This window comes from Lepidothrix coronata, unplaced genomic scaffold, assembly GCF_001604755.1.
Source record: "Lepidothrix coronata isolate B3197 unplaced genomic scaffold, Lepidothrix_coronata-1.0 Scaffold246, whole genome shotgun sequence".
NCBI lineage: Eukaryota > Metazoa > Chordata > Aves > Passeriformes > Pipridae > Lepidothrix > Lepidothrix coronata.
This window is the reverse complement of record NW_016690426.1, coordinates 435,657-448,753: the sequence shown is the minus strand read 5'-3', so window position 1 is coordinate 448,753 and position 13,097 is coordinate 435,657. Positions and strand designations below refer to the sequence as shown.

General features: G+C 42.1%; 1 protein-coding gene across 1 annotated transcript in view; it reads right to left on the bottom strand.

Moving 5' to 3' along the window:
• SWT1 (SWT1, RNA endoribonuclease homolog) overlaps window positions 1-12,984 on the bottom strand; it is a 22,852-nt gene extending 9,868 nt beyond the window's left edge. Inside the window, exons 1-13 of the mRNA XM_017834939.1 lie at window positions 12,758-12,984; window positions 12,482-12,556; window positions 9,471-9,529; window positions 8,018-8,762; window positions 6,932-7,003; window positions 6,749-6,805; window positions 6,029-6,158; window positions 5,796-5,897; window positions 4,173-4,361; window positions 3,771-3,864; window positions 2,461-2,594; window positions 1,651-1,802; window positions 292-448 (exon numbers count right to left, since the gene is read on the bottom strand). Coding sequence (XP_017690428.1) covers window positions 292-448; window positions 1,651-1,802; window positions 2,461-2,594; window positions 3,771-3,864; window positions 4,173-4,361; window positions 5,796-5,897; window positions 6,029-6,158; window positions 6,749-6,805; window positions 6,932-7,003; window positions 8,018-8,762; window positions 9,471-9,529; window positions 12,482-12,556; window positions 12,758-12,811 — 2,020 coding nt within the window. The 5' untranslated portion in view covers window positions 12,812-12,984. The remainder of the gene's footprint in view (window positions 1-291; window positions 449-1,650; window positions 1,803-2,460; window positions 2,595-3,770; window positions 3,865-4,172; window positions 4,362-5,795; window positions 5,898-6,028; window positions 6,159-6,748; window positions 6,806-6,931; window positions 7,004-8,017; window positions 8,763-9,470; window positions 9,530-12,481; window positions 12,557-12,757) is intronic.
• Between the last annotated feature and the right edge of the window lie 113 nt (window positions 12,985-13,097).

Genomic DNA, 13,097 nt, shown 5'->3' with positions numbered 1-13,097 from the left:
TCAAATCTTAAAAGACATCTTTAAACAAGTCAAAAGTTTGTGGGGGGTTTTTTTGTTGGCTTTTTTTGAAAACAAACCTCCCTGTCCTCATCTGCCACATCAAGTGTCCTTTGCTACTCCATAATTCCTTTGGCAATAGATCATTTGTAGATTATTTGCCCACATAACACAGGGGCAAAGCAAATGATTATTTGCTTTTTCAAAATAGTTCAGAGACTTTGGCAACCATTAATACACACTGTCTGTAACTATACCCAGAACAGTGAGGCTTTTTACAAGTTTACAATTAACATTCTCCAGGATTTTTACCTGTACAAAGGTGTTTAGAGAGACACTCAACAGTTGAAAGTAAACTCCTTGGCACCACATAACCAAAAACAGCCATCCAGTGTTTTTTATAACACTTCAGCAGGTTTACTAATGTCCATGGTGGCTTCAGATACAGGATCTGAAAGAGAACACGTTATAAATTCATTTACACCTATTCCTGTGCATCCCACAACTGCTCCATTCCCTCTGTTCTCCCCTAATGGATGATTTGTGATTGCTGAAGTAGAGTTTCAGTGATTCCTCAAAAACAAGGCTTTATTCACATGTAACGAGTTTATCTATTAAATAAAGATTTGATTCAGCAGCATGGGTTGAATAGTGATGCTCATGTACAATGTACAATCACTCCCATAATTTTTGGTTCCTCTTTCCTCTAAAAACAAAATCCAAATGCTCCTGGGTTATCTCAAAGTGATCTAATGTGTTACTTGTGCACAAAAGCCAGAACAACAATAAATATGCCTTTGGTTTTCTAGTATTGCTAAACAATAAAAATAAAAATTGCTGACTGTATACACATGAAGTAACATGTATGTATTGCAAAAAATTGAAATTTATGAGTATCAAGTGAAACCAGAGTTTGAAGAGATGTTAACAGAAATGAACTAAGTTAAACAGAAGTGACCAAAAGCTTAACTGTCATCCCATGACTTTCTGGGGGTTTTTTAAAGCCACAGAGGCTTATCTGCAAGAAATTTAAACTTCTAATTAACCCCCACCAGCTATGAAATGGAATCTAAACCAAAGCATGGACAATTCATAGTGCCTGGCCCTTGGGTACAATTTCTGTTTAAAATACTTTTGAGAGTGTTTGGAGGTTCTCATTAACACCCTTGTAATTCTGTATCTGCACTGTAATCAACTGAGCTGTGAGCAATTTTATCCACAAGGTATCTAAAAACATCTGTTGCGGTGGGGAAGAAATGCCTGCAAGAAGAGCCCCAGGATTACACAGGATGTGATGGAATGATTTCTTGCAGGACATAATTACAATGCAGTGATTTACCCAGACTAGAAAAGCTGAAATAAATAGAATTTTAATGCAACTAATAAAAAGCATTCTGAAAAGTCACACTGAGCAGCCAGCACCTCTGCCACTGCATTATTAAAATTCTGTTAAAATACTGCACAGTCATTACTGGTCAAATAGAACAACCTCGTTATAAATGAAATATTAGAGATGAACCCTGAGTTGTCCACTGGCAGTGAACTGGGTAACTGAGCTGTTTGGCTTAGCACAGGTATTACTATCATCTAAATATTAAGGACATTTAAACTTCTTCATACTTGAAACATCAAGGAAGAGGATGTAAAACCCACCTCCATCCACAGGTTTCCGAATGCAAGTTTCATTTCAGTCTCCAAAATACAGGACAAAGCTTCTCCTAAGTTCTTCTCAAGGTCTGGAAGCACATTTGGGAATTGAGCAGCAAACCCAGCATCACCTCCTTGTGTCTTCTCAAATTCTGTATCTGCCAAACCAGTGATGTAAAAGATATTTACTGCAACTGTTTCTGTATCCAGTTTGTGTTGATAGTACACAGAGAACTCATCCCCATAAATACAGACTGCATTTTATATTTATATAAATACAATAAGTTTTGTATTTATATATTTATTTATATATGTTTATAAAGCAGATGGGCTACACCTAAACAGGTTTCAAGTATTTCTAGCTATATCCACTTGTACTGTGGGCATTTTTAATTATGAGCTACTAACCCCAGAGCATTACTAATCTGTGATATTACTCCACATTTCCTTTTTCCTTAAATAACTTAGATTATGTACAGCCAGTGGGGTTATCATCAAGTTTAAGATGATCACTCCTTAACATTGCAAATTTTGACAAAATGAAGAACCTCTTCCAGTCCTAAAAGGTTCAGGGTAATTTTTAAATGACCCTAAACACAGGAAATTCGTGCTGTGTTTTTTTCTATAAAACAAAAATACATCATACTTGAATTTCCTAGAACTCTGAGACAGATGCTTGAATAAAGGTCTCAAACTTTCAGAAAACCACCTACCTTTGAAAACAACAAATGTGCCCCAAACAAAAAGTATTCCTAAGGATTCAAAGCACAGGAAAATTGAAATTAGAGTAGGAACTGTTACATCCAACAAACTCACCACGTTTTGGCTGCTGTTCCCCACAGCTCTGGGGCCTGTTCACGTTCACATTCTGCAGAGCAGTGACCAAATCAGCTTTGCAGAATGCCTTGACCTCACTCACAATGGCTTTATTACATAAATTTTTATCATCCCTAGGAGAGGAGAGAATGAACTGCTGACATAAAAGCAATAAAAGCAACACACACGGAGAGAAACTGCATCTGGAAAACTTGCTTTGTGAACTTCATTATGTATGACTTTTTTTTCCTCAAGCAATTAGAAGCAGATCAGAAAATTAAACTAGAAGATTAAGTAAAGCATCTTTTCTGAAAAGAAATTAGAAACATACTGAGAAGTGTTTCAGGCTCCAGGTTTGCTTTAAGAAAACAACAGCTATAAATACTGCAGCAATGATGCCTGCTTTCTATGATCTTAAAGCAAACAAGGCAATAAGATAGTAATCTTTTTTGATTGCTACAGTTAATTCTCATTTTTGAGACCCTTTTTTACTGTTCTACTGTCCAAATCACTATCCCAGATGCTGCCCTGAGGTTCTGCTCCAGCAGAACTACTCCAAAGACACAGGACAAAGTTGGATTTAGCGCTTTCTCAAAAATCCCCATTGCTTATATGGAGAGAAGATAAAGGGATTTTTGGATGAAAAGCACTTCTGAAGTCACTTCTTGTTCTTTACTCAAAGGAACCTGAAATGACCACCAATACTGTGACTGAAATGGTATTTTCAGCAGCCACTCCTGTGGACTTAAACAAACTAACTGGTGCCCAGTGTCTGAACCCCACGGACTGGAACCAGGCAGGAACTGGTTCCAGCAGAGACCAGAGCAAGTTGTTACAGTACAGCCAAGGAACACCAGCCCTTGAAAAACAGCTTCACCTGCTCCTAGCAAATGAAAATCAACACTCAGAAGTCAGCTGTTATCTTCACAAAACAGGAACAGCAGCAGCAAATCCATGTCCAGCTTCCCCCTCAGATTAACCCTGTGCTTGCTGGGAACGGTGATAAAGTATCTCAATCATTAATACAAATATTTTTTTCTATTTTGTAACCAGTAATATATATGAGAAACCAGGCTAAAATCTGAGAAAGCTATACTTTAACAAGTTTTAAAACTGAATATGAGTAAACTTAATTCTGCTTCAGGCCTGACATGAAGGTGGTTACATCTACAGTCTCCATGGTTTATGATATCCCTCTATTCTAAGCTTTTCAGGGGGTGATTGCCCTTCAAAGAGCTCTACTGCACAACAGCTCTTCCTTTTGCAAACAGTGCCTGTGGCACGAGACCCAAAGCCACGCAGGGACTCACGTGCAGAGGATGACAACAGCCTGAGGGAAGAGGCTCTGGTACTGGAGGCAGCACTGCAGGACACGGTCGTCGTTGTTCTCATCACTCAGCCCATCTGCAAAAAGGCAGGGCAAGAAATATTTCAGTGCAGCCAGGGTATTGCTTGTACATTTAATTACCCCCCAAACAAGGAGAGAGAAGTGTAAAGTGAAACTGAGAAACCCCCGAGCAAACCACACTGAACACGGCGCTGACACTAATCAGGGATTTGCACAGCACAGCCTTGGTTCTCCTCCGAAGGTTGCTGGCACCTATTAGCTAATTGTAATTAGCAAACTGCACAGTGAAGACTCTATTAAAGGTTCCTGCTAGGTGAACTCCAAGGATGAAGTACCCCACACCAAGTGACTGCACATATATTACATATTTTTTGAGAAGCCAGCTGCATGGACTGTCCCCACAGCCTGGAATCCTGGTTTTTGAGACACTTGTAGATGAACTGGACTGCAGGGATAGCTTTGTCCCGGACATGCTGCAACATCTTCCCCTTCTTCAAGTTGTCCAGCTCTTGTAGGACGACCCAGGGAATTATTAAAGCAAGTCTGTCAACACCTGGAAGGAAAAAAACAAACCACAACCAATAAATGATATTTTGAAGAGCCACACAAACTACTACAGAGAACTTTTAATTCAAACATCATATTTCTGCAAGTTCACACTGCTCTTTCTGCCACTAGTTATCATATTCCTTGCTCAAGAGAATCTGGCATTTAAAAAAGAACTGAAATGGCCAAGGTCCCTCTTTCCAACCCAACCTCAAACTGGCACTACACTGATTACATGGAAAAATGACAATATTAGGCAAACAAAAGGAAGACACAATTTTAATCAACAGAACACTCTGACAACAGTGTGTAGCAATATTATAAAATACATTTGCAGCAATTACCTTGTCACACACTTGCTGTAAGATGTTATAGCAAGGTGACACAGCAGCTGAAATAACAGGCTGCAAACACCTGGATGACCACAACAGTCACTGTGCCAAAACAAGCATCCCAACAAGGAGCCATGGCTTGTTCCAGCTGCCAACCAGCATTCCTAAGCCAGGAATAAGAGTATGGATATTGCACCAAGGGTTTATTTGTGTGTAAGTATGGCCTGAACTTGGTCCACTCACAACAAACACTTGAACTGTTTTCTGTCTCATTCACATTATGAGATGCAATTTTGAGAAAATACATTAATAACCATCTGCTTTGTAATAAGTGGTCAGGAACCTGTGACCTTCTCAATGTGCAGGACCAGAAACTGGGAGCTGCAATGTTCTAAAAAGGCAATCCAGTGTAGGCAAGGCAACACCATTCCCAAAATGGGAAGAGAAATACGGTCTGACACTCTCCTGAAAATTACTCAGGAGTAAAGTTATGATTAAAGCCACTTTCCAAGTGGTTGGAATGAGTGTATTCATGAGTTAAATTGAAGCACCCTAAACATTCTGCTGGATTCCAAATATGCTTCCAAGAACTGACATGCCCAACCCTAAACCCGCTGACATTAAATCACCGAAACCTTCCCAACATATTAGAGCCAAATGTTAAACCCAGAACCTGCTTCCTGAGTTCCTGAAAACTGCTCAGTTCTGTGACCTTTACCAAACACAAGCACTGACTCATGGCTTACCAGACTTCAAATGTTCTTAGATTTCTAGGACAAGAAATGCTAAAAGGAGTAGAAAACACAATTATCACTAGTTATGGCTTAAATGCTTGCATTATGTTCTTAGAAAGGGTAAGACTTATTTAGCTCCAAGAATTCAAGCATGTTCCTGGGAATGTCTGCCATGATTCCCTGCAGGTAGGTAGGGATAAGCACAGTACTTCCATAGCTGGACTTCCCATGAGAGGCACCTTGTTTGGGCTCACAGAACCAGCCTTCTGCCTCTGCGGGAAATCTGCTGCCCTTTGAAGGAGCCCAGCTTTGGTTTTCTCCAGACAGCTCCAAGTTCTTACAACATCTGTTTTTTCTTACAATGGATTCACATACCTGGTATATCCTCAGACTTCAGGGATCTGACAAACTCAAGGTGACTAATCATGATGTTTGTGTCAATCACCACCAGAATGTTCAGACCAGAAGTAAAAGCCTCTGGGGGAAAAGAAGAGAAAAAAGAGAAAACAAAGCAGCAGTGAAATAATCAGTTGTGTACTCCCTATTCAGACCATCAGCCAACTGTAATTATCAGTTGCAAGCAGAGAGCAAAGAGCACCACAACATACCAGCAGAAACATTTAAATCCTGCTCTGGAAGATCAATGTCCATGCTTGTGAGCTCTCCACAAGCCTGGACTACAGACAGTGCCATCCTCTTCTCCACACGGGCAACGTGCAAGTCTTCAGCTATCTGCATCTACAGGGAAAACATGGGCATGGATGCAATCCACTGGAAGGAATCACTTCATAACTGTCCCCCCCAAAGATCCTTTTGCATTAATGCTGTTCAAACTGGCTCATGATGTACGAAAAACAGTAACTTGGTACAGGAAATGTAAAGCCATGAGAACTTCTGCTCCACTGGAGGCACCGAAAATATGGCCTGGAAAGAAGATTTAGGACCTTTCTAGCTGGTACCCAAAAACTTTGTTCCATTTTTTGCTACATAAACTGCGAGTTTCCTCACAGGCACTTGTTAAAAACGAAGTCTTCCTCCCAGCTAAAAAGTTAGAGGATGGAAAACGAGACAGCTGGATAATGTGAGCAACTATGAGGGCCCCTTGCAGATAACAACAGAAAGACAACCTTTATCTCAGAAAGTTCCTGATTAGCAAACTTTAGCAAGTTTGTTTAGCATTTAAAATAAATGCCCCACATTTTTGAAGGGCAGATCATAAGCCAACAATGACAAATACTAGGAAAGGTCATGGAATTGTCCAGCTACACAACCTCAGTGCCTTTGCTTTTTAATACAACTCAGAAGTGTTATATTAAAGCATTACCAACCTCTTGGTCTGTTTCTGGGTTCTGATTGTCTTGAAGGGCTGGAAAGTCTTCAAAGTTCTGCAGGAAGGATTAAAAAAACCCTCCCAACACCACAAAACATCAAGGAAGACTGAGGAGCAAGTGATCCCCATGTCAGGAGTTCTAGGATAGAGCTGTACAGTGTTAAACAAGTCCATCACTCACCTGCTGGACAGGCACAGGCTTTCTGACCTCACCTTCCTGGTAGGACTCAGACGTGCACAGGCTCCCCAAATTCTAGAAACAAGTGAGAATAAAAGTACAACATGTATCAGACTTTTACAGCTGTTTTTAAATAACACTGAATAGTCCCAAGTGAACTGAATAGGGAACACCAATTCTATGTTTTTTAGCACCTACAGTATCATTTCAGCAGAGCTTAGAAGGATGGCTCTCATTTAAATAAATAACAGTGGATTACAAAGCAAATTCCACCTGAACATTAAACCCCCACTTTTTGGGGGTCGAAGGTGCTGGAACAGGCTGCCCAGAGAGGTTGTGGAGTCTCCATCCTTTGTCCTGGGCAACCTGCTCTGGCTGATCCTGCTCAAGCACAGGGGCTGGACTAGAGGATCTCCAGAGGGGCCCTCCAACTTCAGTGATTCCATGATTTTGCAAGGAATTACTATCTCTGCATACACACAAAAGGCTCACACTACCATACCATGCACTGAAATCCTCAAAAATTCCGGGCATGTTACACAAGAACAACAACAACGAGAACCACCCCATGCTCAAGATCTAGCTTGTGTTTGGCTCTGCACCTCAGCTTGAACTCAGAAATGAACCCCTCACAGCCAAATGGGAAGTTCTGCAGGAAAAGTACCAATTTAACCCCAGATCCACAGCAAGCTCTCCTGGCATCACTCTGCCAGCAAGTCTGGCAGCAAGTTTTCATTGCTTCGAGTCCATTCATTTAAAAAATGATACAACCATGTCAACGCAGAAACAAACTCCTGTTGATTTATACCTAAATGGAAGTATTCCACCCCCTCAGCAGCAGAGCAAAGCTGTGAAAGCATCTGCAGACACAGCCCAAACATGCAAGACCTTTACTCTTCTGCTCTGTTTAACCATTTAGCAAGGAACAGGTTATCAAGGTTTACACTGGGATGACAAAAATCCCCCTGGTGAAGCCATGAAACCTGGCTGAATTCTGGAAGGAGACAGACTGAGCATGGAAAACTCTGCCACTTGGAAACCAGCCCGAAATATCTACCTGCAGAATACAAAGAACTGGGTTCTCATTACCTGCTTAAAACATATTTCTGTGGCTTCAAAGTCCCTTTCTTCAGTCCCTGAAGGTCCAGAAGGTTCAGGAGAACCAGCATCGTGCTTTCTGCGCTTACGGGGGTCCCATCGTGGCGGTGTCTCGGCTGAAGAGTCTGTTGCTCTGTGTTTACTCACGTGCCTCTTTTTCACAGGAAACTCCTTATATTCTTCTTCCTCCTCCTCCTCCTCCTCTTCCCAAAGGCCAGATAGTACATCCGACTCCTTAGTGACAGGTCTGCCACCACACACAGTCCTCACAGAGGTGCTGGGTGGCTTCTTTGGGATTCTGCCATCTTCACTGCGCTTCTTCGAGCCGTCCGCCCTTTTCCGTGGCACATCGGACACAGACGACTTAAACTTCTCTATCATGGCTTGTTCTGCTTTTAACTTGAGCTTGCAGAGTTCAGCCTTCTCTCTCTTTTTCTTCAGGGCCTTCTCCCTCTGAAGTTCAAAGGTGTACCAGAGCCTTTTCTCTGTTCCCTCCAAGCGACTTCGTTCCTTGCTCGCAGTCACTGCGTCAGGAGTGCGGGTGCTTTTTCCGTGCTTAATTTCTTTGGGTTTAAATTGGATAATGACTTTCTTTTGCTTTTCAGGTCTAACTGAAGAATTGTCTGGGGTTTTGCTTCTATTTGGAGATTTTCCTTGGGATCTCTCCTCAGCATCATGAGAAACACTAGAACCTCGGTGTCGCTTCTTCTCTTGCCCATCTTTCTCTGGTCTGGATCTACAGAAACATCATGAAAAAAGCAATGTAATTTAGCCCAGTTAACACAAAACAGCAACAAAAAAGGCACCTACATTTGATTTAGGCAGTTAGAGCTAAGTATTTATGAGCATCAGTTTGGTCTGCTCTTAAATATGAACTTGCAGCACCATTTGTCCTTTAAAATAGTTTAATACAGCGTTTTTTGGATTTACATTTCTCCACTGTACAGTTACTTCAGCTTCAAAAAAAATGGAGAAAAAGCCTTTTCTGCATTCGGTATCTGTCAGTTTGAGAGACACCCTACAAAGCTGAGTTTCTTCTTATCACACAGATAAGTTTTAACAGCAGTTTAATGATAAAGGAGGTGTGTCACCCTGAAAGGTCAGCTTGGTCACCCAGTGTCAAAACCCACACAGCTTTCAAACTGTTTGTCCTGCACTGACCGGAGAACCTGGAAAAGGAACAACTGATGGGAATATAGTAACATTCTACAGAAAGTATGAGTGATGGAAGAAAGTTTCCTAGTCAGTTTTCCTAAGAGTAAAGAAAATACTCAGTAATTATTACTTACTTTACACTAGCTTTAAAATGCCCAAAGAAAGACTAGTTATAATACTGTGTTTTATTTAATGAAAAGGTTGAAAAAGTTCTTCAATTCAGCATTGAAAAAGTCTGTGATTGTTACATTTTTAAGCAGTTCCATTTAATGGCAGGGCAAGAATTTACCTCTGGAGTTCTGTCTCTCCTTTCATAGTGTGCTTATAAGATCTTGTGTCCTCAGAGGTCTGAAAGAAAAAAAATTCGTGGGCTTATAGAGGGAACTGCAGTTAAAATAAAACACACTTTCATAAGATGGTGCCACGATTGAGTGGTTTGGCTACTTAAGGAAACTCTGTCAAAGGGTGCAAAGGATGTGGATGCAACAATAAGGGTGCAGAAGGGTTTAGCAGTATTTAATTATTGAGTACTTTAACATTTACCAAGTGATTCAACAGGGTTCAGTACAACAATGACTTAACTATAGATCTGAGATAGCAACACCCATCCTGTGATCAATTCCCAGGTCAGAAGATGTGTCCCACACCTACTGCCATGTGTGTGAAGGTACTGTCCAAAATTCCAAAGTTCAGTGACATTCATCAAATCCTTTTGTTTCCCAACTGCCAAGGGATGCACCTCGAGGAGTGTGGAGATGTGTGGGGGTATCAGCCCACACCTCCTCATCAGTGAGGGACCCTGAGGATTCAGGAATTCCAACAGACATCCCGCTCTGAGGACCACTGTTTGTAGGGTCACAAGGCCACTGACTTTGGTCATCACCAATTTCCCATCCTGGCCATATCCCAAGTCCCTAAGTCCTGGGCTCTTTCCCAAAGCACAGTAACAATGGGACTGTTCCACTCGGGCTGCAATCCCCAGCGGTGCCGTTCCGCCCGGACGGCGATCCAGGTCAATGGTTTACCGAGGCTCCAAAGGATAACGGCTCATCCTTTGTTCCCCACCTTGGCTGGGATGTTCCTGTTTGTTCCCACCTGTACCACCCAGCAGCTCCTGGCAGGATCAGGGAGCACCTCCCGGCCCAGCTGGTGCAGTCAGGGGACACTTCACCGCTCAGCGGGTCCGTCAAGGCTTATCAGGAGCTTCCAAGGTGCTTCCAGCATGGCCAGGGATGGGGGGATGCACCACCACAGAGGAACAGCATGAAAATGTGGTCACACAGGCCTGGTTAAGGGTACAGGCAGTCCTCAAACAAAGAACTTGGACACTTCTTGTCTAGGAAGCAGCAGTATCACTGCTTGCTGTGTCCATGTTGCATCCATGTCGTGGAATAACGGGAAGGCAGCTCTGAGCAGGGCAGAGCAGCAGCTCTGGGAGAGAGGGGAGAGCAGCAGGACAGACTCTGGATAACTCTGCCCCACATGGCAGTTAGTTTTATATACCTTTGGGTTATATGACTCAGTTTTCCCCAAACTACAGCAGAGTGTAGGAAGTAACAACAGGGAACAGTAACATATGGATTACTTGGGATAAGGAAGCTCCAGACAGTTCATCCTTTTACAAATAATTCACTCCTTCAACACTTGTGGTGTGCTGACTCAATGAGGCCATTAGGTCACTGCTGCAGAGATTTTTCCTACCTAGACAGGCCTTAGCTGGTTTACTTCCACACTGGAAAGCACTCCACTCAAAAATCAAAGGCTTGCAGAAAGCAGTGGAGTCCTAAATTAAGGCAATTTTGAGAACTTCTGCCTTGGTTGGTTGGTTCTGGAGCCGTAGGATCAGTGTCAGCAACGCAACAGAAAAAAGAGAATGACAGACGATTCCAAAGCCCCCTCAGGTCACGTCCATACCCCCAAGGTGTGTCCCCCACTGGCTGGAAGGCAGGGAAGGGTCTCCCTTGGGGCAGGTGGAGCTCACGATGCTGGTGGGACAACTCCTGGTGACATCCAACCCACTTTGCCAGCAGCTCAGGTACTAATTTCTCTCTTCAAGGACTATTCCCCAACCATCACCAGCTTTCATGGCATTTTTAATATTTCTTTTCAACCCATCTCTTCCTTTTCTCAAAAGTCTCTTGTTAACTCTCTGATTTTCACTTAATTTGGCCATCACAAGCAAGTTTTCTTACTGTTCCTTTCCTTGGTTTGGGGTGTAAGACACCTCTAATCCATCCTGTGATCACACTGGAGAACTCTTGCACTATTAGAGGTTTACTCATCCTTTTGCTACTAAATAGTTTGGCTTCTCACTGTTGCTTTTGTGGGTCAATATCTGCATGAAGCAATATTTAATGCTGCCTCAAATTGAAATCAGGCAGCACTTTGTATTCTTCAAATTAGTAGAGGCATCAGCAATGGCAATAAGCTACAGCAGGAAGTTTGAAGCCAAGTGCTTACCCTTTGTATTACAGAAGTAAAAAAAAACCCCAACAAAACACCTAAGTTAATGTTAAAACACAAATTGAATAATACTAAGGAATTCAGGAGAAAAAAAACCCAGCTACAAATATTTGGCTTTGAACAACATTTTCTATAAGATTAAAAAGTTTCTAATATGAATAACTGAGTTTATAAGGTCGTAATACCACGCTCATTTATTAACACTGCCAAAAAAAATTTTGATAAGACAGTTAAAAGCTCTCTTACTTCAAATACTCCTTGCAAAATTCAAGGGGAAAAAAGAAGATTGCAAGAAATTACCAGAAAGATGATCACCCCTGTAGCATCTGCATTTTACAAGTGATTCAGTGAAAGCTCACTCACTAGATACAAGTAGATACCAGGATATGCTGAGAGTTTTGGTCATTAATTTATGTCTCAGTGCTTAGAAGGAAATATTTGAGAGTCGCTCATCAAAATGCTGCAAAAAGTACAACTTGTGGTTCATCAGAAAATAAAAGTGTATGATCCAAGACACAGAACAACCCCAGAAAACAGCAGTGCTTTTGGTAACAGTTCTAAGCTCAACTTTCCTCAGCCAGGAAGATACACAAAAATAAAAAAGCCTCTTGTTTTCTGACAACTACACTGCTCACAGTCCTGGAGAAAAACCTAAGTTATATACATAAACACAAACATAAGTTATCTGACCAACTCGACCCTCCTGCTGCACTTTATGACCTCCTATTTAAATTGGATTCATCCTTCTATCACAAAGCTACTGAACAATTCATGCTTTTCTTTTGAACACAGGGGATTGAATTAAGATAATAACAGTAATAATATTTTGGTTCCTACTTTGTCATCCCGGCCATCCAAAGAGTCTTCCTTTTCAGTTAATTTTTTCAGTTTCTTTTTAGACATCTTCAAATCCTAAGAAAAGAGAGTGCTGCCATTATTATTTGTGTCAAGTTCTTAGTTCCAACTAACATAAAAATAAATTGTAACTGCACAGAGAAAAAAAATATTCAAATACTCCTCTTTTGTTTTCTCATTACAGAGCCACAGCAGATCTCGACAGGGTTAATTATTCACATCTAAAGGAACTTCAGAGCAGAAAGGGATGGTAATTACCCGCCCAGGTGCTCCAGAAACATCGATTTTGTACCAGCAAACAGAGACAAACATCCTTTAACCTTCAGTCGCACGACCGAGTTTTCAGCCCATCAGACACGGGCAGGGGCTGCGCAGGGAGCTGGCGGAGTCGCCGAGCCCGGGGTGCTCCGGGAAAGCCCGGCCGTGGCACTCGGGGCTCCGGGCTCCTTCTGACAAGGTGGGCATCGGGCACAGGGTGGACTCGATGGTCTCAGGGGTCTCTTCCAACGCAACCGACTCTGCGAGGCAGTTCCAACCGTGCAACTCTCGCAACTCTCGCCTTCGCTCCATCCCCCGGGCCGGAGGTACCGCCGTGACA